This window comes from Peromyscus maniculatus, chromosome 11, assembly GCF_049852395.1.
Source record: "Peromyscus maniculatus bairdii isolate BWxNUB_F1_BW_parent chromosome 11, HU_Pman_BW_mat_3.1, whole genome shotgun sequence".
Taxonomy (NCBI): domain Eukaryota; kingdom Metazoa; phylum Chordata; class Mammalia; order Rodentia; family Cricetidae; genus Peromyscus; species Peromyscus maniculatus.
The window spans coordinates 72,141,161-72,169,155 of NC_134862.1; the positions used below are offsets into that span (position 1 = coordinate 72,141,161).

A 27,995-nucleotide genomic window follows, 5' to 3' on the forward strand; every position below is an offset into this window, starting at 1 on the left:
TGCTGGGGAGACTTACAAGGCTCTAGGTAAAAAGTATGAACCATGAAGAATGAAACAATAATATAGAGTTATAGATCTTAATGGTTTCTCTAGGATTAGGATAGGGTAAAAATTATTTGCTTAATACTAAGACTTATCAGCGCATCACGTAAATAGTTTTTCCCTCCTTAAGATGGTATCTCTATACATATCAGGCTGGCCTTGAATTTGCCACTCCAATGTTTCTGCTTCCTGAGTGCTAGAATTATAGGCACATGTAACTATGCCCAGCCCTTTTTGTAAAACTTCATAGAACTTTTAAAAAATAAAATCAAAGTTAAATATCATTCTGATATTTGTTGGGGGAAATTAATCACATTTTAGAAAAGACTTAATTGTTGACTCCATTAATTTTGTCAAAAAATTTGGAAGTTGTCCGGGTGGCAGTGGTGCACACCTTTAATCTGAGCATTCAGGAGGCAGAGGCAGGCAGATCTCTTTGAGTTCAAGGCCAGCCTGGTCTACAAAGCGAAATCCAGGACAGGCACCAAAACTACACAAAGAAACCCTGTCTCAAAAAACAACAACAACAAAAAATTTGGAAGTTACTCACATATTATTATCACTAAGAAGCATCTATATAATTTACATTTCATAACAAGTAGTATATTTTAAATTGCTATATTTGAAGATAGTAGACATAATTCCTAAGTGGCATGAAACTTAGGAAACCATATGCCCTGTGAATCATTTAGTCATTTGTCTTTCTGAATAAAGAAAAGGAAAATTGAGTTATTCAAAACACCATCTTTGAGGAGATAAGTTACTACTAAGGGCAATGATTCATTTCAAACAAATTACATAGAATATACCTGGGCAATTTTGTTTCTGTCTCCTTGCATGGTCTTGGATAGTAATTCAAAGTCAGAAGTTATCTCCTTTGGGTTACTGGTCTCTCTGTCACTTGCCATGCTAGATTTGCGTTTTACAAGTTTAGCTGTGTTAGGGAAAAGTATATAAGGTTTTCGCTTGATTACTGTTTTAATGTAAGACCTTGTTATTTCCAGTTTCCTACTCAATCCTGGGATGCCTACAATATTCTGGCTACCTAACACTCTGCTCATGGCCTATTCTCATAAAAGGAAAAGGTGGCATGGGTCCAAAATTTATAAAGTACTTAAATGAAGCCATGTTTAACTCTGGCAATTTGAGTTATCTATCTTCTTGTCCCCTTGATCATCCCAAACAGTCTGTCATTCCTTCTTCCTTGCTTTGGTCTTGTTTTCTGGTGGCCTTATTTCCTTCTTTATGTCTGTTGATTCCCCCTTCCTGCTTGCTTTAGCTTTATTTGTTCTTTCTCTAGTTTTGCGAGATGAAGGCTGCTCAGGATTGAGACATTTTCTCTGTTCTAAAACAGGCAAATCAACCTATGAATTTTCCCTCTTAGTACTTCTTTATCTGCACATTAGATTTTTCACTTTCATTCGGTTCAAAATATATTTCCTGTATCTTTTTTATTTGATTGGCAGGCTATTTGGGAGCATGTTATTTTGCTTCCAAATGCTTTGAGGCTTCCAGATATTTATTATTTTGATTTCTAATTTAGCACCATTTTGTCAGAAAATTATTTAATTTTTTTTTTTTTAGCTTAAAGTATCTATTTCATGGCTCCTTTTTCTGTTGCTGGTGCAGGACTCTGTAAATGATGGTTAGTTCATGCTGGTTAAAGTCTAGATCCTTAATGATTTTCTGTGTGATTACACACTGATGAGAGAAGGCTTTTGAATTCTCTGACTAATTGTGGATCTTTCTCTTTGTTCTTACACTTATATTTTTGGTAACTTTATTTCTAATTTTTATGATGATACTTTTTTTTAGACACCGGAGTGTTGGGGATTGTTATGTCTGTTAGCTATTCTACCACTTCATCATTACAAAATAACCCTTTCCCCTCAGAAACATTTTCTTGCTCTGAAATTCAACTTTTTATATTAATATAGCCCATAATCTATTTTCTTTTGATTACTATTAGTGTTTTGTTATTCTCTAACTATTATTTGTGTCTTCCTAGTTAAACAGATTTCATATAGGCAGTATATAGTTGGATCTTGCATTTTGTATGATTCAACAACCTCTGCCTTTAATTTTGGGGTATTTTGAACATTTTTATTTATTATATTGGAGTTAATTGGAGTTTTCTGCCTTTCTCACCTGGTTTCTTTTTATTCTCCATCTTATGGACTTCATTTGGATTAAAGATACCTTGTGAATTGACTTTATCTCCATTCTAGTTAGTAATATGTAACTCTACATTATCGTGATTGCTGTGTTAAGTTTTATATGATACATTTGATCATAATACAGTTTATTTTCATAGGATTTTTCCATGATTTTGTGCACAGTAGAAAAATCTTTAAAAAGTATTGGTATGTTTCTTCCCTTCAAATTTTAATTTATTTATTCTCATTCACTTTGCTTTTATATTACTTTCATCCTTGTCTTAAATAATTATCATTCAAAGAGATTTAAATAAGAGAAAAATATGTGTTATGTTAAATATTTATTTACATGGTTTCAATTTCTAGTAGTTTATTCTTTCATTTAGGGGAAAAAATTGAAAATTTCACATTATTTGGCTGTGTTTTCTTGATGGGTTTCCTACAACATTTCTTAAAATGTAGATCTGTTGGGAAAGAATGTTTGCATATCTGAAAAGTATCTTCAATGAATTTTCTTTTGAAGGGTGTTTTTGGTGGTAGGAGAACAATAAGATGATAACTTTTCTTTCTCTGTTTAATTGCCTCACACTTCCATTGTTTCTGATGAGAAATCTATTATACATAAATAAATCTTTCCTCTGGTTTCAAATTTAACATTTTCTCTTTATCTTTGGTGATAAATAATTTAATTTAAATGTGTCTTTATTGTGCTTCCTTTATTTTTTTTTTGTACTTTACTCAACTTTTTAGGTCTATAAGTTGTAGCTTTTATGAAATTTACATCATTTAGTCATTGTTTATTGTTCAGTCTTTCTTATTTCTATCTAACCATTGATAATTACTACTGCTGTAGTCTCACAGACCATTTATTCTTCAGTGTTTAATTGCTGTTAATTCCTGCCCAAGTGTTTTTCATTTCACATAGTCTATTGTCCTCTACACATTCAGTATAAGTTCATGGATTTCTCTCTCCTCTCTTCCTCTCTTTTTCCTACTCACCCTCCCTTCCCCTTTCTCTCTTTCTTTTCTTCCCACTTGGATTATGCAACCTAATGTGACATCAAACTCATGATCCTCCTGCCTCAGTCTCCTGAGTAGTGGGACATTATGTGTCTTTTCAAAATTTCTGTATCTTTACTTACATTTTTAAAAAGTTTTTAAATAAGTAAAATATAGTTGTGATAATTGTTTTTAATGACTCTCTCTACTAGTTATATTATCCATTGCAGTCTTTGATAAGTTTTGGCTGATTTTTATCCTCATAGTGGGTTGTATTTTACTTTCTTATTTATTTGTTTTTATTTATTTATTTATTTGGTCATTCACCTCAGCAGAATGCCAAATGCCAAATTACTGAAGGAGGGAGGAGGCCTTAAATAGAGGCTTACAGCACAATGGGAGAACCCCAAATGGCTGAAGTTCGCTACCGATGTTTTACAATCTTGCATCTAAGCTGTTAACATCCAATATGCAGGATACACAAATAAGGAACTTCTCTTAAGCATTCAGGAGGGTGGACACTAGCAGGGAATTAGTATAGGGAGGACATCAAGGTCAAGGCCAGCAAGCAAAGTAAGAGCTACACAAAACGGGAGCCAGGGCCCTACAGGTCCCCCCTTTTACTAAAAAATGAGCTTCTGACTTAGGTTGCATGGGATGTCAGCAAGTCACTTTACCCGTCATGGAGACCCCTGCCCAGGCCACACAGGCACTCTGTCTTAGGTTGGTGAGTGCCCCCCAGGCACTACCCCTCTCTGAATACTCATTATCATACAGGCTCAATCATGTGTGAGCTGCAGAGTTAACTGCTGCTAAAGATCTCAAAGTGGTGCTGGCTTGCAATCTGTGTGTTCAACACAGAAAAGACCAACAGAAGTCCTAACCCACCCATAGCCAGTAGGCAAAAGGCAACTGGGCCATTCCCTTCCTTAACGAGCCTTACTGCAAACTGGAGTCCTTGTAAGATGGTATCCCAAAAGCAAATGGAGCTTGAGTTTATAAATTTATAACTTTCAAAACCAATCAAAATGTATATAATTATTGAATTAAATTTATCATGCCCAATAGAGTGAAAGATAAACTAACTGTGGTAGCTACTTTTGCTGCCAGGGTTTCCACTATGCTAGCTGTAGTAACCAATTATGAAATGGTAATCCTGGAAACAGTAGCAGTGGTGGCCGCCACTGCTATAACAGCAACAACAGCAACAGCGATGTCAAATTCTCTTCTGGAGTGTGGGAGCATCCACTGGCATGGACACAACTCCAGGAACACAAACCAAAAAAGCCCATTTTTCTTGATCCCATCACAACTTAAGCTCTTCTGGAGAATCCAACTACATGGTTACAGTTCCTAAGCTTACATTAATGCTTGCCAAAGCTGGCCGTATTGGGCTCTCAATCCCCATTGTCATCAGAAGGGGAGAGTTTTTCATGAAAGCCCAATAGGTCTCTGCCATGTTGGGCTTCAGCAGCAGCCACAGGGCACACAGTGCTCAGGAACCCAAAGAGAAACTTTATTGTCCTGAGGAAAGACACAAACAGAACTCCGGGCCCACAACAGCACCAGATCGGGTCCCCTCCAAGTGCCAGTAGAAAGATCCTTCCATCGCACCAGAGGGTGATTTGCAACAGGAGCCCTCCAGTGCTTATCTGCAGTGGATACTCCATCAGAATCCACCAATAAAAATTTTAAATATATAAAACAAGGGAAAAAATAGAATGTGGAGAGGAATGATGAGCCCCTAGTTCCCTCCTTTTTACATTAGCAAAATACATTTTTTAATAGTTCAAATTTTGTTTTCTTTTTATTTATTTATTTTTATTATTTATTTATTTATTTATGTTTCTATTATCAGCTTGATACAGTATAAATTCGTATCTTAATAGTGAAATGTTTCATTGAGGCTTGCTTAGTAATTGAGTAAAACCAAAATTTATTATAAGCCACAGTCATCCTAAGGTCCCCCTTACTTTCTTTTTATGACTGATTTTTTTCTTGTTTGTTTCTCCTTTGGGACAGAATCTGACTGTACAGGCCAGTCTGATTTTGACCTCAAAGTCCTCTTCCATAAACTTTCTAAAGGATGAGATGGACACTGCTGTACCTGGCTGCCTTGTAAGTTTTACTGGGTGCTGGACATTCTTATATTTATCTTGTTGAATACTGGAATGCTTTTATTCTTAGAAGTAGGCTTCAGGTGTGTTCTGGTGAACAGCTAAAGTATTTGGAACTCATTCTCCTTATTAGCTTGTATTTTAAAATCTAAAATGGCAAATAACATAATCTAAGGATAGTTTTCTTCCTAATAAGACAAAATCATTCTGCATGACTTGTGAGTTATGAGGTTCTAATTTCTGGCTTCTAGGTGTTTGGGCACTCAGTCTATCTTTTGCTAGCTCCTTGAATATTTTTCTTTAACAACCATTGGGGGGGCATACCTCCTCTAAATGCTTCAGTTCTATAATTTATCCTTCCTCTTTCTTCCTGACATTATCTGCCATCCTTGTCCCCTCCATCAATGTTCAACACAACCCCAAGAAACATAAATAGATCTAGAAGCTGCAAAGATCTTGAAGTACCAGCTTTTACTAATTAGAAAACTTTCTCGACAATGCTTAAGTAAGGTTTAAAGTCATATTTTAGAAATTAAGGTCACATATCTTGGGGTAGGGTTTACAAATAAATTGTAGACATAGAGGCTTCTTCAAAAGTCAAATAATTAGAGCAACTTTTTAGTAACAGAACATAGTGAGCTGTACTTACACTTCTGATGCATTGCAATTTTGAGGACGTAATTCATCCCTGTGATTGCTTGTTGTGTGATTAAGGGATCTTCATGGGAACACAAAAGTGAGAGTTCTGCTGCCAGGAGACCTAAACATGGAGCATCAATACTTGGCTAATCGGAAAACAAGGGAGAAAGTGCGTTAGCTTTGTACAGTCAACATTAAGTTTGCATTGTATCTTCTTAAGTAGGAGGGTACCACTTAGTGATTTTCAACCTATGTGTCGTGATCTCTTTGGGGATGAATGACCCTTTCACGGGAGTTCTCTAAGACCATCAGAAAACATGGATACTTACATTACAATTCATAACAGCAGCAAAATTACAGTTATGGGGTAGCAATGAAAATAATTTTATTGTTGGGGTCACCACAACATGAGGAACTGTATTAAAGGGTCACAGCATTAGGAAGGTTGAGAACCACTGACCCAGAGTCTTAAAACCCTGTACACAGATCCTGGGCTCTGCTGTTGAGGCTCAGTTTCCTGTATTGTGAAATGAAAGTAAACAAACATTATCTTTGTCTCAGGTGCTGTAGGGACAACTGACAATGTGGGGGACTTCCTAGGGGGCTGCTTGAGATAATAGTAATTCAACTTTAGTTTGTATTTCCTAATCCAGGCAGGAATTGGTAGGTAGCAAATGCCTCTATGGAGGAGTGGGACAGTGATGGGCAGAGACCTGTAGGCATCTCCCATTAGTGTTCAGCTCAGGTCTGAAGTTTTGAAGAATTTCAAACTATTGGAAAGCTCCAATTTTCCTATGTTAAATGCTTTAAATGACTATATGAGTGAAATGTGAAGTTTTCTTTTGTGCTTCCCATTTCCAAGGTATTGTTACAGTTGATGCATCTCCCCCTACACCTTCCTTAACACATTAGCTAGTTGAGTATTTCGATTTTTGTCTTGAGTAATTTTTCTGGCTGAGTTAAGTGCAATTACAGGGTCATAAATGGAAATGAGATGGATGGTGTGTGTTTGTATGACGATAGGAACTATTTATCAGTGTGTGGGATATAGTTGTGTTTTTTAAAAGATAAACTGCTTTATCAGTCTATAGCCTTGTGCAATAGTGGCATGGTCGTAAGATATTTCTTGTTACCAAGATGAGGAATTATTATCCCAGATGGACGATTTTAGTATTTGCTGTGGCAGGTGTTGGTGGTAGAGGTTAAACTCCAAATGCACCCTCTAGAAAGATCCCAAGGCCTGCTCTCTTTCTTTCTACCATTTCTGTGGCATTTCTCTGTCTCTGTCCTCCCCGAGTCTCTGTGAAGTTACCCAAGGCCATAGTCGAATTGGGGTGCTGAGAGTGGGAGAAGGGGAGACAAAATAAATCTGTTTCTTCTTTGGGTGTTCTTGAACTGTTTTCACCCACACTATTGTGTGACACTATCCTGGAACATTTCATTTTATGAGTGCTACAGCCCAGAATCTAGAAGCAGGTAAGAGAACCCACCTAGTTCTAGGGAGATGTGTTCTTCTCCCTTGGGTGTTCTGCTCCTTGATTCAGCCTATCAAGCTTCTTGATTCTGTTGACTGGCAAGATCTTAAGGAACACTTCTGTGTTTTGATCCTAAGGGTTGGTGATGGTGGAAATTTCTATGTTGGACATGATAAAGAAATACTTCCTAGCTTAGATCATTGAAGCTGGGGACCAGTTGTTTACAGGGAAGACCATAAGGGTATATGCATTACAGTTCTTGCCGTTCATGCTCTTTGATTATTCTTTCTCATGAACATGTGGATGTAACTTATGTAACTTTGAGTGCTTATGCTTGCAATGAAAACTGATGGTAATTTCTATTAGCTGTACAGAATCTAGCATAGTAGGTGTGACTGTCTAGATTGCTAGCAGGGCATTAGTTAGGATTGGCCAAGAGAAAAAGAAGGCAGGTTGTTAAACTGCACACAGTCCTTTCAGATGGGTGCCAATCACGGTTTTGCCTTTTTGACCATCAGGCTTTTTGAGAACTTTGACAGGATATGCTCCACTCTCGTGGAAAATTTATCCAAGGAAGAAAAGGCCCAGAGAAAAGTAGCTTTGCTACCAAAGTTAGGGAATCCTGATCAAATTTCTACCTTCTCCCTTTTTATTGCAGACATTTACAGATCTATCTTACTGATCTATCAGGCAAGATATGCCCATGGGTGAAATTATAGCATGACTGTCTGGTGCAGGGTGTAACCAACCACTTGTATTGGATTTGAAGCTCTATCCAAAAAAGGAAATACATGCCTAGTACTATAGACCTTTCAAATGCCTATGATGAAGGAGGTCACAGACCCTAAGGGGAATCTTCAGCACTGATGTGTTGCTAAGAAGACATGTAGCCAAACTGTCTTCTAAATATTTTTGTCATGCCTGCATAGTTGCTCTTCTCTCAGTCTTGCTCAGAGAAGCTTCTTTTTGCAGCAGGCAACAGTTAATGTGAAGACTCTCAACTGGTAAGTATGTTAAGAATAGTGACCATTGAGAACCCAGCTTTAAATGGCACATCTCTATCCACTCCCTACCCTGTTCAAAGCCCCAAGAATTCTTGGAAAATAAAGAGACGCAATAACAAGACCCAGAGGACAGGGAGGAGTGCTTTGAAATACTATTTTCTTAATATGCCATAGCCATTGCAATCATGAAAGCAGCAGCTTTGGCTTCCTGCACAGGACATGAACTAAATAATAAGGCATCAAAGTGCGAGGGAGACCACTATGTAAGGAGGTGAGCAAGAGGAGAGGATGGTAAGAGAGTCATAGGGGCATATACATATATAAAACATATGTATACATATATATGTATATATAATACATTGTATATGTGTGTGAAATTGTCAAAAAATTCTAAAATTGAAAAAAAATATTGTAATAATGCTTCATGGTGGGGGTTTTAATTGGAAGCAAGGCTCATCACCTAGGTACTTTGCTTTGGAATAGTTAAGGCTCCTCTCCCCCCTCAAAATGCTTATCGAAGGTTTTCAGGGAAAAGGGAATCTTCACATGTGACCACCAGTGAGTTTCATTTATATTAAGGGAGGGCCTGCCTAGTATTTAGCATAAGTTTCCATTTAATCCATTCGATTAGCACATACAAGTCATTGTCTTTCTGTTTCTTGGCTCTAGACTCCCCTGGTCCCCTTTACAGCTGTGCCATCCCAGCGCTCATGGATGCGACCCCATGGGCTCCTCTGTTAGGTGTACTGGTTATCATTTTTTTGTTTAGTCTGCCTTCTGGGAGTTGACCAGTGAAGGCCCTCCACTGATTCCTTTCATTGCTGCATATACACACATTAAGGAATTAGAGCACTGTCATTTTGTGAGGACAATGGAGAGGAAGGAGGTAAATGTGGACAATGTGCCAGCTGTAGCTCAGAGTTCTGAACCCACTTTTTAAAGGAAGTTTATTTCGGCTTATGTCTGCAGAGGGATAAGAGTCCATGATGGCAGTGCTATAGCAAGGCCTGTATCAGGAGCGATGAAGACCAGCAGAGGACCAGTTTGGTGAGCTGGACATTAGAGTCTCCTTAACTTCAGCCAGCCTTTAGGCTGAGAGCTGCACTACAAACCCATGAGAGACGCACCAACCAGAGGCATCTAGTTATTATACCTAGACCCTGAACCACAGAAACTGTTGGATAAATAGGTTTGTGGTCTAAAGCTACTAATATTAAATTGGTTATGTAGTTTACAGACAGTATCCAAAACAGGGTAATGTGCTACACAGTAATAAATAACAAAAACATAAGACCTGGCCCACATTCTTCCTTTGACTTTTCCCTGACTTATCCTTGCCAAGAGCAAACTTTGCTTCACTTGAACTTGATGGGACCTGTTCTTCTCCTTGGTCATTTTGTACACACTGGTGTCTTATCGTCTCTCCTCTCTTGGTTTGGTCCTTGTAGGAGGGCAGCAGCAGTGCATTTATCTTTAAAGATACCAAAGGAACAGAGATGGAAACACTCTTTCTATTGGTAGCTCTATATAACATTGCTAGCTCACATGCCTCCACCTATAAGAAGCTGCCTCCTTTAACGGAATGAACAGGTATTCATGGGATGCAGGGGAGCTTCTCTACATTATCATGTGAGGGGAATCATCATTTTTAAAGGTATTTTTAAATAAGACACAAGTGGCTGTCAGGATTCTTCAACAGTCTACCTAGACAAGGGTGGTTTATAAAGAAAAAAAATCTCCATCTAGTATCTGGACAATACTGTAGCACAGAGTGTGTAGTCACGTGTAATCAAAGAACAGACAAATATTCTTTGTGCCAGATACTGAGAGAGACATACTAGGCCTGTGGGAAGCCCAGCTTTTAATTTATTAACAGTAGTTTGGATTATGTTGTTATATGTATGTAACTATATATATGCATACTTATAAATATATAATTGTTTTGTATATAATATATATATGTTTATATATAAATTTCATTGACCTAACTATTTTTCTAAGACATTATTTTTAAAAGAAAGCTGATTTAATGAAGTTTATGTTCTCAAGACCAAAACAAGCAGTTGGGTAGCTAGCAATGCTCTGAAAAATGCTGATGTGTTGCCATCTGGTGGCCTTTAGTGACCACCGCAGTACTTGGTCATCCTATTTGGACTTGCCCAATCTGTTGTAACTAACCATGTGTGGCTTGGGAGTCACACTTGAATGTGTGTGATTACATTTTTCACACCTGAAGTGTCCTGTGAGAAAAGGAGCATGTCCTATGCTACAGTAAGAAAAAAAAAGAAGGGAATGTTCACAAAAGACAACTTCCAAATGTCTGACCTACTCCCTGGGAGTGGCTTCATGGAGTATATCAAAATTCAGAGTGAAGTGCATGAACAGATAGCAGATAAACAGTTGGCATCAAATAACTGCTGAGTTGATAACATGTTTTAGGAGCACAGAAAATATATGAGGGATGAACTATTCTTAAACCTAAGAACTTAATCAATAATTAAATGAACATTAGTAGACTATATATAAATGTTTTATATATAAAAATCAACAAAGGACCAATTCAGTGAGCTTGACATTAGATTCCCTTTAACTTCAGTCAGCCTTTAGACTGAGAGCTGAACTGCAACCCCATGAGAGACTCACCAGCTAGAGGCATCTAGTTATTGTATCTAGACCCTTGACTTTTGAAAATTACTTAAGAGGATAAATTAGAAAAGGAAATATTGACATAAGCATCCAAGAGGGAAATGTTCACAGTGTGAGGTTTCTGAGAAAGTGGCAATGATGTATTCAAAGCTGAAAGCTTCAGAAAAGCTTGACAATTAGAACATCTCTTCAATTTTCATATGAAATTCAGCAATCAAGTCTAATTATATCCCAGTATTTGTGAAGCTGTGAGAAATGGACTCTCTAAGAATACAAACCATGTTTTAATGACCCTTACCCACTCATGCCTGTCTCCTAATATTACTCCACTAAGTATGTCCGGATAGACCTGCCCACAGTGCTTTGCATTATGTAAGGCAGAAACATTCAAACACACCTTGATAATCATCAACTGGAAAGTAAGATACATCCATCACAATGTACCCAAACCATGACACACACAGCATATTTAGAAGTGTGAAATAAAGCTACACATATTGAGATATCAATGGGACATGTTTACAAGCCCAATGAAGAACCATAGGTAAACACAGTGCAACTGTAGTTAAGAAAAACAAGGTAATAAACACATCTTGACAGGACACATGGAGTCAGAGTTCTCTCCAGTCCCACCTGGTCCCGAGGTCCCACTCAGCCCTGTGGTCCCTCAGCTGCTTATAAAATAACCATTCAGAGGTTTATATTATTTACAAGCTGTATGGCCTATGACAGGCCTCTTGCTAGCTAGCTCTTATATCTTAAATTAACCCATTTCTATTAATCTATGTTTTGCCACGTGTTCCGTGGCTATACTGGTCTGCTGGCATGTGGCTCCTTAGGCAGCAGGCTGGCGTCTTTCTGGACTCTGCCTTTCTCTTTCCTGTCTTTGTCCTTGGATTTCCCACCTGTTTCTAAGCTGCCTTGCCATAGGTCAAAGCAGCTTATTTATTAACCAACAGGACAACATATATTCACAGCATATAGAAAAGCATCCCCCAGCAGACACATATCACACTGACAGGGACAGAATGCAGTAAAGAGGGGAGTAAGGGAAGGTGTAGACTTTAGTGTGGTGCACAGCACAGGGACTCAAGGATTCGTTATTGGGGACACAAAAGTCATTGCACTCACAGATAGCACTACAAGAACCAGGAATGTTAAACACCCAGGATTGTCTTTTCAAGAAAAATATGTATAACCTGTTTTTCTATCCAGAAGGCTGGAAAGGGAGGTGGGTAATAGCCTGGCAATCTACATCTGTACAGGCAGATTATTCCAAGCTCCCATGAGCAGGATTGGAGGTGGCTAATAGTCTAGGTGACCTTTGCATTATCTGTATAACCAGGGGCTCCCCTTAGCTCCTACAACGAGTACTAGAGGTGGTTAATAGCCTAAATGATATCTATACTATCTGTATGATCAAGACCACACCAGATCCTTCCCAAGGTCCTTACGATAATATAGGTAGCTTTACTCTACAACCCATCTTCTTGGAAGAAAGGACATGTAGTTTGAGAAGAGTTTTGATATAATTATGCCTTCTTGTACATAGAGGATTGTATTACACCAGGAAACTTCCTTTCAAATCATACTGTACTTAAACATGCTTACAATAACTGATTGGAGTCAGACTCTAGAAGCTTGAACCAACACCAACTAACTAAGTAGTGCTGAACTGGATTTCCTTATTGCCTCATGTGGATCGTTACTCTATGGGCCATGGTATTTGCCAAGACCCCCCACAATTAGTTGTATGTATTTAAAATAAAAAGGTTTAAAAATACTTTAGAAAACAGGAAAGAAGATGAGGCTGAAATATGTGACATTACAAATAACACTGGTTCAACAGAGAAAAGTCTAAATAGCAAAAATCTGGGGTTTTAACATGCTCATTGTATGTGTATAGAGTAGAATGCAGTTAGTCAATAACTGCTCAAATTGAGTCACAGTCATGTAGGCTGTTGACACTTTCTAGACATCCCTGCCTCCTAGCCCATTGGCACTGAGCCAGCATCAGTGATCTCAAGACCTAAGACCTGGCAAACAGACCTCTAGAAATTCAGTCTTGAGTAAGTAGAATTTCTGAAGTCAGTGACTTACATATTTCTTGACTCTCTTGGATGCAAAGATGAGCACTTTGGTGATGACCATCATTACTCGTTCTTGCAGGTACTGGTTATTCTCACTCATCCAGGTGACCATTTCCTGTTGGAAACATAACAGCTATTTTAGAACCATAGTATTTCCATTTTTGAAAGGCTTGTCTTTGTAGTTTCCAACTTTACCAAGGCAGGCAACATCATCTACTGATTAATCCAAATTTGACCTCAGTTTATCTAAAATCGCAACAAAAACCCCAGCTTCCAACTATTGTACAACTTCCACTATTATGCTAACACATTTGTGTTTTATTAAATTTATTCAACAGTTACCAATGTTCACTCTAATCCAAAATTTCCCAGTATCATTAAAGGTTTTGTATGAGAATATGATGTTATGCCACCTCTTTAAGTTCACACTTTCCCTTTGAGAAGCATAGTATTTGTATTTCACCTTTAAAAGAGTACTGAAATGGTATCTGATCCAGAAATGTCAACTTACCTCAGAATTATTCCGCCTCTTGCTTTATATATTCTGGAGATAGTGTCTTGGGTTCTATGTGCCTGCAGAACTACCTCCATGAGGACACTGCTAAGATTCATGGCTCATACCTTTCAGAGATGTGGATGGAGCCACACCTAGACCTGCTTGAGTCCTAGCCAGGACAGTGGAGGTATGGTTTGCTGGCACTTGAGGGACAGAGTGTCCTACTGATGCAGATCAGTTAATGTTGTAAGTACCTGTCCAGAAACTGTGCCCTTGAGGACCTAGCTTGCCTCAAAGATCTCTGAAAAACCTTCAGGATCCATTTCCCATTGTCCAGATGGACAGAACCTGGCTTTCTCCTGTGCAGATCAATCTCTTGAGTGAGCAGTCACTTGATCAGTTCATTAGCATTCTCTCTCAAGCCCAAGCTGCTATACTTGCCCAGGTAAGAGTTACTTAGATATTTACATTCTACGGCACTTTTATTTAAAACTTTGATATTTAAATCTTGTTTTCCTCCTCTTCTTTTACTGTAACTGACCAAAAGAAGCCATGTAGTGAAATGGACACTTTACTACTTAGGAACTTCTTCTTCTGGATAGCCTAGTTCCAAAAGGGAAAGGATCAGATGAAATGGAGCTGCTGACAACTTAACTTCTCCTTCCAGAAGAGGATTTTATAGTTCTGCCTTCCTCCAAGTTCTAGAACACAGGCATACTTTCTCCACATCTCCATAGCTGTGTGGCAAGGTTATCTTTTATTCTAGTCTCCAGCATCTCATTCCTCCTCTCTGAGACTTCATGGTCTTTGTTTGCATCTTTCTACCAGTGTCCCGACTGGGATCATTTAAGTAGTCCATAAGAAAATTTAGGCTTCTGCTATAGCTCATCTTCTGATTCCCACAACAATGATTCTAAATTTCCATTCATAGTAGCAGAGAATTTCTCTAGCTGCTGTCTCCAAATTCTTCCACCCTGGTTATCCACTTCTCAAGCTGATTTCATATATTTATGTATTGTTATAAGAACAGTCCTATATCTTGGTACTGATTTTCTATCTAAGTCCATTTCATGTTATTACAGAATATCTGAGACTAGGTGATTTGTAAAGGACTTTAAGTATTCTTAGAAACTCGTATAATTTTTGAGGCTATGAAGTAGTTCCAAGTTGAGGAGCACTTACCTATCAAGGGCCCTTCTTACTGCACATCCCATGGTGGGAAGCAGAAGGGGAAGAGCACGAAGGAGAAAGAGAAAGAAGGAGACAACTCCCTCTTTCTAATCAAGAACCTAGTCTCATGATAGTGGCCTTAACTGCTGCAGGAAGACTTCTCATGATCCCCCCAACTCTTAAAGTGCTCCACACTTTTGCATTGGGGAATTGAGAAGTGAATATATGAACCTTGGTGAATGGAGTCAGTACAGGAAGTGGTATACATGAAGGTAAACTGTACGTGGACATGTGTGCTGGTTCGTTTTAAATGTCACTTTGACATAACTTCCAATCACCTGTGAGGAGAGACTCAGTGGAGAAATTTCCTAAATCAGGTTGGCCTCTAGGTGTGTCTGAAAAACTGTCCTGACTGTTGAGTGACACAGGAAGATCCGACCCACTGTGGTGGTATTATTACCTGAGCAGGTGGTCCTGGACTGTATAAATAAAGAAAACTAGCTGAGCAGAAGCAGCCTAGCAAGCAGGCACCAAGGGCTCATCATGTCTCTTTCCTCTTGATTGCTGGGTATGGTGTGCTGCCTGAATTCCTACCATGGTGACTTTTCTGCAATTATGGATTATATCTTTCAATTGTAAGTCAAATAAACCCCCTCCTCTCTTAAGCTGTTTTTTGTCAAGGTGTTTAATCACAGCTACAGAAATCAAACTATGACAGAGTCCTTAGCTCCAGCAGTGGTGGGACCGAACACAAACAGGCATCATCACAGAGTTGCCATTGTTCTGTAGACTCGAAGAGAGCTTAGGACAATACTGGTCTTTTACTACCCCCAACACCCACGTATTTCCACAGAAGGCTTGACTTCTCAGTAGCCATTAACACCATTTCCCCAAATTTAATCTTTTAATAATTCAAATAAAGGAAATGGTTAACTTTGTGAGTAATTTCACATCATTGAATGTCTAGAAAAAAAAAACACTCCAGCCTCCCAGTACTAGATGGAGAGACAACTATGGCCAATTAGAAATAAACAGAATGTGCTAAACTGTTTATATTATAACAAAACCATCTGCTTTGCTTTTACCTTTAAGATCTGTATCTTGTAGAAGTCTTTAGACACTAAAATAATAAGAGTATCTTCATATACATTGAAAATATTTTCATATAAACTCTGAAATATAAAACAGAAACATGCCATTGGCCAGCCAGCCTTCAATTAAATTTCACCAAAAGTGTATAGCTTTGCATTTAAGCATCCTAGTTTCCCTCGTAAACTTAAGATAAGAAAGGGGTGGAGGGGGCAATTCTGCCTCTAAGACCTCACTCACTAGCATCTTCCACTGCTCACTAGCATCTTCTATTGCTCACTAGCATCTTCTATTGCTCACTAGCATCTTCCATTGCTCACTAGCATCTTCCATTGCTCACTAGCACCTTCTTTTGCTCATTGGCATCTTCCACTGCTCACTAGCGTCTTCCACTGCTCACTTGCATCTTCCACTGCTCACTAGCATCTTCTATTGCTCACTAGCACCTTAGTTTGCCCACTAGCATCTTCCATTGCTCACTACCATCTTGCATTGCTCACTAGCATCTTCTATTACTCATCAGCATCTTCCATCAGCTGCAGCTCCATCTTAAGGGCTCACATGCACCATGTAACAATGTGGACAAGACAGAAACCACAAATGTTGCTGATCTTAGGATTCTTTGTTTCTGCATTTTTCTGTGTCTGCCTCTCTCTTCCCTTTCAGAACTTCCCAACAAGCTCCTTTGTCTTGCTGAACCAATTAGTTCAAACTATCTTCACTCATATGTTCCTATAAACCTTGTGCAATCTGTTAAATCCTTATAGTCATGAGGATTTCAGGGATATGGGCTGGTGAGAGCAAATATATGATAGACAAATGATGACATAGGCAGGAGAGTCTAACCAGAGAGGTGCACCATGTAGCTTGCTGTGGTGTATGCCAAGACCTTGTCAGTAGTAAAGGAAGAAGGAGCCTACCTGCAGGTCCCTGATCTCCTCAGGGTTCTTCCCAATTGATTTCACTGTGTTAAGAGTTGGTAAGGAAAATGCCTTTTTGAAAGATAACTCTGTTATCCTCAACTGTGACTCAAATTGCAACAAAGGATCAACAAAACTGACAAGAAAAGGGAATATAATTACTAAGTGAGTAAGATTTCAAATGCAACCTAACTTAATTAGTTTTCTTAGCACAAAAGTACTAAGTGTAAGGTACAGTTTGGGCTTTATGTGACACTCAGATTCCTATAATCTCTTAACAATGATGCTTTAAATATAAAAGAATAATGTTCTCTGAAAGTAATGGCACACAGTTATTCAGAAATCAGAATATATTTCTCTAGAAAAAAGTTATAAACTGATTACATACCTAGTCAAATCCACAAATCCAGTGTACTTCAGATAACTAGGCAGTATTATTACCACATTTTTCCTAGCCAGTGTCAATATTTCTGGTATTGTGTGCATCTTCAAATTGATTGCAAAAGAAACCTACCCACCGTAAGCCTTAAAATGTATCTGCTTATCAATGCAACCCAGAAACTCTTAAGAGAGACCCCTTTAAACAAAGCTAGCTGAAATGGGGTGAATGAATCAAGAATAATTAAGTCCTTACGATTATGTTTTAAATCTATCACACTTGCAAGATATTTAAGTAGTGAAATCATAGATCATTATAGCTTACATACCTGGAGTTCATGGCCAAGATAATGGATTGATCACATAGCATGGTTGAGTATGTATCCAATAGGATTTCAGCTTTAAACTCCTAAGGAACTCAGAAAAAACAAAACCCAAAGAATCAACAATTACAAAACAGTGATATTCATGCCACCATGTCCAGCTCTCCCTTTTACAGAGAATAAAGGAAGCAAATCAGATTGTAAATGGAAGATTCATAGCATTAAAACTGGAAGTTTTGTGACTCAGACACAGTGTTGATGGCTTTTTTTTTTTTTTTTTACAGCCGACCATTATTCTTTTATAACATTTCAGATTAAACTTGTATGGGATGCTCTTTACCAGGTGTGTGTCTGTATGCCACTGAAAAGTTTAACGCAATCTAGTTGGTATAGAGTCAAGCTATGGAAACGTTAGCTGGGTAATTGAAGTTTAGTCTTAGTGTGTATCACCTAAATTTACACTAGAGAATAAGAATCAAGTGCCATTTAATGAGCAACTATCTAACATAACAATGTAACCACTAAACATGGTAATTAAAGTATATGTAATACTTCCCTTCCAAAGCAAACAAGATTAAAGAATATGTAATGCTTCCCTTCCAAACTGAAAAAGTGACCCCAATTAGCCAAAGCAACCAAGAGAAAAAAGAGTGGAGGTACCAACACGTTGTAAAATAATGAGAGAGTAGGCCTGAAAACACACCCCCCACACACACACAAAATCAATGAAGTGCAACTGAGATTTCAGGAATAATTTTACCAAAAGATAGTCAGTCTACCTTAGGTGTGAGTACCAAGAACATAAAATGGCAAAAGGTCAGTCTCAATATGTATTGAGGTATATGATGCTGTGCCATATACAAAAATTAAGTGGTAATCTACTAAATACTTAAATCTAATATGACAACTATAGAACTCTTGGGGGAAAAAAAAGCAAGGAAAAAGGTCCCTGAAATTGGCCTTGACTTTGAACTTTTTGTTGTGGCATGAAGCGTAAGCTACAAAAGTGAAAGCAAGCCAGAGTTTAGTTAAACCGAAAAGTTTCTTCAGAGAAAAGGAACACTCCAAATATGGTAAAGACAACATGTGAAATGGGCAGAAAGAATGGAAAAGCATACACCTAACAAAGCATTGACGTCCGAAACACATGAAGAACTTAAGAAAGACAAATGGCCACTTACAATGAAGACTTTCAGCAAAGGATGGCTGAGGAACCCATCTTTCCTATATGTACCTCTTCTGCCCAGCCAAGCCTCTTCTGCCCAGCCAAGCCTCTACTGCCGCATTATTCCTGGTTTTAGGGCCAAGGAAATGCTTGATCCCTATTTCTGATATAATACAGTGACATCTCTAATGGGATCACCTCCCTCTACTGTACAAGCAAATGCATATGACTGATTAATTGATTAATTGCTACTTTGGGAAAAAAATCTCTTCTCTATTTGCTTCATGCTGTTCTTGAATCTCCAGGGTTGAGTCTTGTGGGAACTGTGTGGTGATGTTGCAAGACTGCTTGCCTGGGTATTAAATTAGAGGAATGTCCTGACTGGGGTCTGAACTAAGAAAGTGGCATTCCCCTTCAGGCACAGCACTCTATCTCAGACACAGCCATTAACATTTCCCTAATCCCTCCTCTAGCAAGTTCACTCGGACTGGATGGCACAGAGAAACAATTCTCCTTTCTCTAAAATACCTTTTCTTTCTCTTACAACACCAAATATGATTTTATTTAACCTTTGGGGAACGATTTCTGGCAATCTGTATTGTTAGCATACCACATATTGCTGGGAGAAAAGAACATCTACACTTCAGACAACCTTCACTGTAACATGAAGCTCTGTGGTAACTTGCCTATCTTGAAATTAAACATCTTTGTGCTATTCACTATTCCACTGAGCCAAAAATTCACTGACTCCTGTCCCCTTAGCATGGACTAACCTAATAGTCTGTCTTTGAATAGTTATGATCATCCAGGGCTTTTCTCATAAATTAGGATCCAACTGGCCTTGTGCCCTTGGAAATCAGTTAGTAATATTCATAATGTCCTATAGTGCATTAAGAGGCTAAAAATATAGATTCTGACTATTAAGCTACATTTCTAGATATTTGTCATCAAGTCCAGGCACTGATGTTTTTTAAAAGTCTTCCAGGCAACTCTGAAGTACAACATCCTTCCTTACTAGATGGCTGTCTGTTTCAATTTCAAAATTTTACCTATCACTTTTGGTTATTAATGGTGTCATGGATAACTCCAGGGAAACAATGTCTTCTAGACAAAACAGGACCGATGTACATATGAACTCACAGAGACTGTGGCAGCATGCACAAGACCTGGACAGGTTCAAGCTAGATCCCAGCTAGGTCCCAGCAGTGAGGAGGGGAAATCAGTTTTCTTCAATGGAGTGTCACCTGGTATATTAACCACACTCTAGGGCAAGACCAATTCCCCTGAGTAGTTGGCCAACATAAAACAAACTTTTTGTTTCATTTTGGCATATTTTTGGTTGTTTGTTTTGATTTCAATTTTTGTGGGTTTGAGAGAGAGAGAGAGAGACAGAGAGAGAGAGACAAGAGACAGAGACAGAGACAGAGAGAACATAAAGTTAGACGAGTAGGGAGGTGGGGAGAATCTGTGCGAGTTGAGGGAGGGGAAATATAATCAAAATACATTGTATGTGAAATTTTAAATAAAAAAGCAGTGTCATCATCAGTGTTAATTCTGAATTCTTTTATTTAAAGTCTCTAACATCATAATTCATTTATTCAGTGCCCTGTCCCCAGAGCAAGCAAGTGTTCTGTTTTTTAGTGCCAACAGCCTTGGTGCCAGGCTACTAATTCTACTACCAGACTTGGAGTTTTTATACTGGCCCTGCCACTTAATAATTATGTCACCACAGGCAAGTCACCTCCTGCCAATATTTGCTTCTTTTCAAAGTGGGGATGACATTTGCACATCCCCTAGAGGGCTGTTGTGAGGAGTGAATGATTATGCGATTTAAGCACTCAGAGATGCAAACTAGTACATACACCATGAGTGCCTACTGAGTATTACCTGAAGTTGTTGCTTGACTGGGGGAGGTTGCTCTGTCTCTCTGTCTCTGTCTGTGTCTCCCTAGGTCTCTATCTCTCTGTTTCCATCTCAATTTCCTTCTTCCTAATCTGAGGTTGTAGCTCTGAAACTGAGGAATTTATTTTCCTTCTTCCTTCTTTCCAGGTGCCCTTCCTCCCTTCCCTGTTTCCTTCTTTCATCTTTCCTTTTTCATTCATGGCACAATGTTGTATCTCCCTCCCACTGGTCATCACTTCTGCCCCACAGGTGGCCATAAATCCCTGCTGATGAAGAACTCATTCTCTTAGGGAAGAGTCATGGCATATGGTGCTCTTTGCTTTCTTGCATACCTGTGCTCCATTCTCTTCCTGGGAAATACTTCACTTTCAGCTGGATATTTCGCTGATCCTACAACATCCATTTAATATTCTCTAACCACAGGTCGATTTTGAAGGTCCCTTCAAGCATGTGTCTGTCATATCTGACCTGCTGTACCTTCCTTATAGGTTACTGCCGTTTCTTAGCACACCTTCATCCACTTCTCCACTGGACTATAGGCTATCTGAAACTACTTTCTAAATTTCATTTTGTGTTGCATCTCAAAACTACAGCATGATGTTGGACATGTCACAGATGCTCTAAAGCGACTTTTGAATAAATGAATGAATGAGGTTTTTTTTTTTCTCCTTTGAGATGGGGATGTTGACAAATGATCTCATGTCATGGCTAGCAAAATTCAACTCATCTATCAATGGTTACCAATGTTTTAATTTTAATTATCAGTGATTTTTTTATACCTAGGATTATAATGAAACTATGTATAAAAGTTTTAATAACTATACTGGCCCATTTATGAAAGGTTACACGTTTTATTGTTGTGGTATTCCTTGTACTAATTTGACTTAAATATTGATATTAAAATGGTGATAGAGTTTGTTAAAGGTTCAGTATTTCAGTTTATGTTTTTTAAAAACTGATGGATGAATACTCTCTAAGACAGTGGGTATTTTACACACTTCAAACAGCACAAAATGAATAATTACTTCTCTGTCCTCTAGAATGAAGGACTAGTAAAGTGTCCAAAGGCCTAAAAAAATCATAGAAGATAAGTAGAAAAGGAGAGATGCAAAGAAAGATGACTCCTGAACAGACAAATTATGTCATGTGATGTCAAGATGATAGGGAAGGGCTGCAGTTTGGTGATTTCCACAGTACTGGTGTCAGAGTGAGGAGACTTGGAGAGCCATCAGGCTGTGGTGGTGGGTGGAGAATCAGTAGGCTTGGGGTAGACCCTTTTCAATTGGTGCTGAATGTCATTTCCAAATGTTCAGGAGAGTGATTGAGAACATAATGCTATAGGGGAGAATAATGTAAAAGATAGCTCCCCACCAAGTTGTCTTCAACTGTACAAGTTAAGTATTACTTTTACATGTTTGCAATAGAGGCAGCGAGTGTGATTTTTTCCCCCTTGGAGGAGATTTCAGATGCACTAATGAATATCCTCATAGAATGTCACATACCACATGGTACCACTTCACAGTGGTCTGCAAAGTCTGGAGACGAGTCACTAGGCAGAAAGAGGAAAGAGAATATGTAAAGAACAATGAAAATAATTATCTTGTCACTTTAGTTAGACCTGATCTCTAAAACTGAACTTGTATTGACTTGGATGGTAAGACCACACACACACACACACACACACACACACACACACACACACACACACACACACACACACACCACAGATAAATTCATCATGTATAGTCCAGAGCAACACTTAACAGAATTTAGCAAACACTCGGTTGTCACATGGAATAACAATGTGCCATACTAAGTGGCATTTATTCTAAACAGAGGAGTACAGGAACCTATGATCCAATCTATGATTTAAATTCCAGGATTAATTTTTATAAAAAGAAAATGTTCATGATAGTTTTCATTGTGGCAACATTTCCTGATAAGGCTTCAATCAACTCTTGTTGACTCTTCCAAATACAATAGATATGTAGTTAATTTCCTAATATTGTGAACAGAAAATGGTTTTCTGTGTAGATATCACCCAGTATTATCAGAAAATTTAATATATATGTATGTATTAAAGTTTTCCACTTCTATTTTTTGCATATGACCAGAGAAAATTTGCATTACTTCTATTCTTATGGAATTTATACTAAATACCTATCATAATATATAGTGACATGCAAGTGCTGTGAATATCTTACTAGGCAACAAGAGCAGATCTCCTGTGTTCATGGATAGGGTTCAATATCTGAATCTCCCTGTCTGTGTCTGACACACACTCATACACACACCTACGACATGCATGCACACACACACACACACACACACACACTCACACACACACCACAGACACATGCACACACACCACACACAGAGAGACACACATAAAAAACACATACCACACACACATACACACACACACACACACACACCACAGACACATGCACACACACCACACACAGAGAGACACACAAAAAACACATACCACACACACACATATACACACACATACAGAGACACATGCACACATCCCCCACACAAATATCCCGATAGTTCAGGCCCTCTCTTCCAATAGTTCCTCTATCCCAATAGTTCAGTCCCCAAAGCCTTACTTGTGTTTGAAGTGTCTTGTGCCATGCTGCCAAGTGACTTAGTCTTCCAATGATTCTGGAAGAGAGTCCACAGCATTAATACACAGAGTAGGGTCTTTCCTTTTGTTTGGTTTTACTCCACCCATTTGACACCACATTGTTATAAGACGTGGAACTTTCACTAATTTCCCAACTTAGGTCTCCAAGTACTGCACACTCAGTTTCCTAACAAACACCAACCCTTAGTTGTTTCTGTTTCCCTAGGTCCAAAACTAAGTGTAGGCTCTTCATGGACTCTGCTCAGGGTCCCTCTTTCCCAGCCACAGTGGTGTGAGCCAGGACTGTTGTCTCATCAAGCCAGACATCCTCTTCCAAGGTCACTTAGGTTATTGGTATAACTCACTTCTTGGGTCCATCAGGCCTGTGCCTTGCTCTTTGGTGGCTGTGGCTCAGCTCCTAGAACCCACCTCTAGTTCCCCATCATACAGACCCTATCCATGGGCCTCCCATGCTGTCTTGTTTCCAACACACTAGGGCGAGAATTACAGGGCTCATGAGGCTAAGTAGGGCCCACTCACATATTCTTTCTTTAGATTAATTCCAAGATAACTTATTATTGCCCTTAATTATAGCTGTGAACCCCCTTTGCCATGGTGCTTAATGAAAATGAAAGCTAGCATGTTCAGAGACTTAGTTCTTATCTTTACCTTTATGAGGCAAAGAACACTGAGGTTTGTCTTGGATTCTTCTTACAAACAGGCTTTTCATAATGGAATTCCTTATTAATTGTACTTTTTCAGTGTGTGATTCTTTGTAAAACAATAACAACAACAAATTCATATACACCACCTTGAAGCTCAATTGACTTGTTCTTACTGTTCCATTTCCAGTAGGGTTTCCCCCTGTCTTTTTATTTTCAATCTTTTGAAAGATTTCATTTGTAAATGATGGCCACTATAAACTGTATTGCTGGGATTTAGTTATAATTTAACCAGATTTATATCTTTTTATAGATATCCAATCCACAACCGTCTACTAATGCAGTGGAATGTCACCACAGTTTAAGCTATGTTTTGTAGTTGTTACTTTTAAATCTTTTACTATATTTTCACATTGTACATGTGTTTGTGTATGGAAAGAGAGAGAGAGACAGACAGACAGACAATGAAACAAAGAGACAGAAAGATGGACAGACAGACAGAGAGGAGACAGAGGCAGACAGACAGTGTTCATGTGCTCTTTTAATATGAAGGGTTTATATTTTTTAAATAATGATTGACTTACTTTTGATTTTTCTGAACTTTAGACAGAACTTGTTGCTTCCCAAATAGGAGTTGAACACAAAATTTTCTCCCTTCTATTTTTTCCTCATTCTCACTCCTCATAAAATAGTGGACTAAATTACTTAATAAACTCTCTATGCCTCTGTGTTTATAGTACTTGACTAATAATCATCTCCGTTAACATGAAGCAATCCTTGCACATATATGACCTCTATATCTCCTATTTTACTATTTTATTTGCAAATCATTTACACACGTTTGCTCATGGCACTCTCACCTTCCTCTATGCTTTAGCTCTTCATTTGAATAAACCCTGTGCACATAGCTGGGCTTCCTTTGGTCATTTCTTGCTGGGTCAAAGTTCATTTTCTATTAGTTGATTGAAGAGCTCCTGGCAATTGCATCCCTTGCATTCTTCTTATGTTCAGAACCGTTCGTTATACTTTACTGGATAGAGCATTGGCATTCTTGGGCTACTGCATTTTCCATGGGTTTTTCTTAGATATTGCTCCGTTGTCCTTTAGCTCTGCTGTGGAAGAGGCAATGCTTGGTTCACTTTTTTCTTCCTTCTGTGTGGAACTTTGCCATGGATTTTCAAAGGATAATTTGTTTCTCTCTTAAGGACATAACTTTAAGAGGGTATAGGTCTCCACTGATGGCTTTAACTTCTCTAGAGGCATGGTGGGCTTTGTTATCTATTATTCAAAGCAGATTTTAGTTAACTATCTTGATTTGTGTAATGTTGGTTTGTGTGTGTCTCTCTCTGTGTGAAATACCAATTCTTCACGTCCTTTTAGCTTTTTCCAGTCTTTTCTACATGCTTACTATCTTTCTGGCACTGTTTCCTTTGTTTCTGACATGGACCTTGCTCTATTTTCTTCTCTGCTTCTCCAAGTTGCAATGTTTGTTCTCTAAATTCTTCAATCTCTACTTTTGAAGCTCACTTTATATGGGTAAAATCCAGCCATTAAATGTAAAGATCTCACTTATTTACCTTTTAACATTTTTTCCCAGTAATTTAAGTAATTTTTACTTAATTGGCATTTGTTACTTCACCATTTTTAATGGAATCTTTTTATATCCTGCATTGATTCCTTTAAAATTATTCCACGTTTGCATCAAATGCTTTGCATCACGGAGGATCACCTTGTGCCAGAAGTAAATATGTGAATTTGATAGTTAACTTTACCTTTGATTAGCACATCTTAATTGTACAGAATAAGGGGTTTCATAATGGTGTCCCTTGCATATATAACATGTTTTCGTTATCTTTACCACAGGCTACCCACTCTCCTCTGCCTTTCTGCTGATCTTTCTTTTTGCAATTTTCCTCTTTCTTTCATGTCTTAACGTCCAGATTCTGCCCTGAGAGAGCACCTGGGATATTTGTCTTCTGAATCTGTCCTACTCTGCTCAATATGATGACTTCTAGCCCTACAGACTGTTCTGTAAATGACATAATTCTTTATGACTGAACAATACTATCTGTCTACTAATGGTTGACTAGGCTTATTCCATAACTTTGAGCTTTACTGTTTGCCTGCTAGTTTACTGGTAGCCCTAGAATGACTGTAGAATTGACCTTCCCCTGCCCATTTTCTGTCTCAATAACTTGTCCATGGTTTCCTGTTTAGACCAGTCTTACTAGCTTCCTGCTAGTTCAGCATTGAACCATGAGTATATTCCATTCCATTTATCTAAGCTCTTTATCTTTTCCTTACTGTTCCCATCACCCAAGAGAAAGTCATCATTTGCAGGCAGTAGCCATGGACCTCGGTGTGGATGAAGTCTCACTTTAGACCTGTTATATTCACTCTCAACTCCACTGCTATGTCCCATAACAGGAATACATGTACTTTTTAATTTCTAAATTTTCCATGTTTCACTAAAGGAAATTAGTGATAGATTAAGCTTCACTTTAGTGAAATTTTGTGCCTCAAAATTCCCACATAAAGAAGTTATAATACATCTAGAATTTTCTCCATGATATAATTTTTGATATCTTGTTATGTGTGTGATTTATTTTAATAAATGATGACCTATACTATTATTGATGTTTTAGAAAGTGGTTCTCTGTCAGCTTACACTGGCACTGAACTTATAATCCTCCTGCCTCAGTCATTCAACTACAGGCATGTACCACCATGCCTAACATACCGCCATGCCTAGTTCTTTTATTAAACTATCCAGTCTCTTGAGTTTGTCATTACCTGATGAACTTTTCTATTTCCTGACTTATTGAAATCCAGCTTTAGTGAGGGAAAAATGTTTTCTGAAGAGAAACAAAATTTTAGAACTTAGCTGTTTAGGGAAGACATTTTTCGGGGTTGGGGGTTATCTGCTAATGGGTGGTTTAGTTAGAAGTTAACACAAGTGCCCCCAGAGTTCACAAAGTAAAAGATAAGTGATCTAAGATGGGAAAGAAAGTAGATATTGTGATGGCAGATTTTGTGTGCCAGCTTCACCGAGTTATTGGTGTCTCAGCTAGGTGTGCCAGTGGGGATGTCTCTGGGAAGGAGAGCCCGTCATTTCAGTTGGTGAACTGTATAGAGCATACAGCTGTTCCGAGTGGGGGTGGGCATCACCCCATCTGTTGAGGGCTGCGTAGAGCACAGCAACCATGGAGTTTCCCATTTGTTTTCTGCCTGGCTGGTTAGCCCAAGACACTGGTTTTCTTTGACCATTAACATTCTTGGTTTCATACCTTTACAATTGGCTGGAATGTTCTAGTTCTCTGGCTCTTGGAATATCAAATATCACCCTGTGCCATTGATTTCCTGGGTTTCTAGCTTCCACAATCCAGATTGTGGGGCTTTTCTGTTATGATTCTGTGGTGAAGTGATTTCCTAACTTTAGCCAAAGTTTTATTTTTTCTTTTAATGAAGCAACAACAATAACTACACACAAAGAAGAAGAAGAAGAAAGAGGAGAAGGAGGGGGAGGAGGAGGAGGAGGAGGAGGAGGAGGAGGAGGAGGAGGAGGAGGAGGAGGAGACGAGGAAAAGCAGGCCTTTGGCTGCATACAGAAATAATGAAACTCCACTTACTGTCTACAATTTCTTTGTGATCTCCGATGACACAAAAATAGTGAAGAGAAACCCCGTTACACAAAAGGAAGGTCCTTTGGATATTTATCAACCATGAAATTCCTTGGAAATGTTGACATCTGTCATGGCAACTGAATGAAAAGATTCCATTCTAGAATGGTTGTGGCACCTGGCCAGAATGTACTCACATATCTACAGGGTTGCTGATTCTCAGTGTCACTACTCAGGGGTACTTCCAGATTCCTAAAAAGAAATTCTTCATTTGGTTCAATAGAAGTTGGGTCAATTTGGATAGAAGATCCACAAAGATGATCTAATGGCTGAGAAGTGTGTGGAGTGAGCATTACTCATACTTGATTTTGTGGAAATACAATCCAATTAATTATTATTTTCCAGCTAATAGGTAAAAATAAAATAAGAATAAGTAACAAACATTTTAAATATTGGCAAGAAATTTTTTA

The 27,995-nt window shown here is 38.4% G+C and overlaps 1 protein-coding gene across 10 annotated transcripts in view; it reads right to left on the reverse strand.

Moving 5' to 3' along the window:
• Mroh9 (maestro heat like repeat family member 9) overlaps positions 1 to 27,665 on the reverse strand; it is a 59,125-nt gene extending 31,460 nt beyond the window's left edge. For 3 of the 10 annotated variants that reach the window (XM_042258446.2, XM_076547862.1, XM_042258441.2), the window contains exons 1-10: positions 27,535 to 27,664; positions 23,227 to 23,281; positions 22,114 to 22,160; positions 17,551 to 17,630; positions 16,844 to 16,979; positions 15,920 to 16,006; positions 13,179 to 13,283; positions 9,727 to 9,903; positions 5,964 to 6,099; positions 852 to 976 (exon numbers count right to left, since the gene is read on the reverse strand). In XM_042258446.2, coding sequence (XP_042114380.2) covers positions 852 to 976; positions 5,964 to 6,099; positions 9,727 to 9,903; positions 13,179 to 13,283; positions 15,920 to 16,006; positions 16,844 to 16,979; positions 17,551 to 17,630; positions 22,114 to 22,160; positions 23,227 to 23,251 — 918 coding nt within the window. In that variant the 5' untranslated portion in view covers positions 23,252 to 23,281; positions 27,535 to 27,664. Of the gene's footprint in view, positions 1 to 851; positions 977 to 5,963; positions 6,100 to 9,726; positions 9,904 to 13,178; positions 13,284 to 15,919; positions 16,007 to 16,843; positions 16,980 to 17,550; positions 17,631 to 22,113; positions 22,161 to 23,226; positions 23,282 to 24,765; positions 25,937 to 27,534 lie in introns of those variants that run through there. The other 7 variants (XM_042258442.2, XM_076547861.1, XM_042258445.2 and 4 more) reach the window with 7 other exon arrangements.
• Between the last annotated feature and the right edge of the window lie 330 nt (positions 27,666 to 27,995).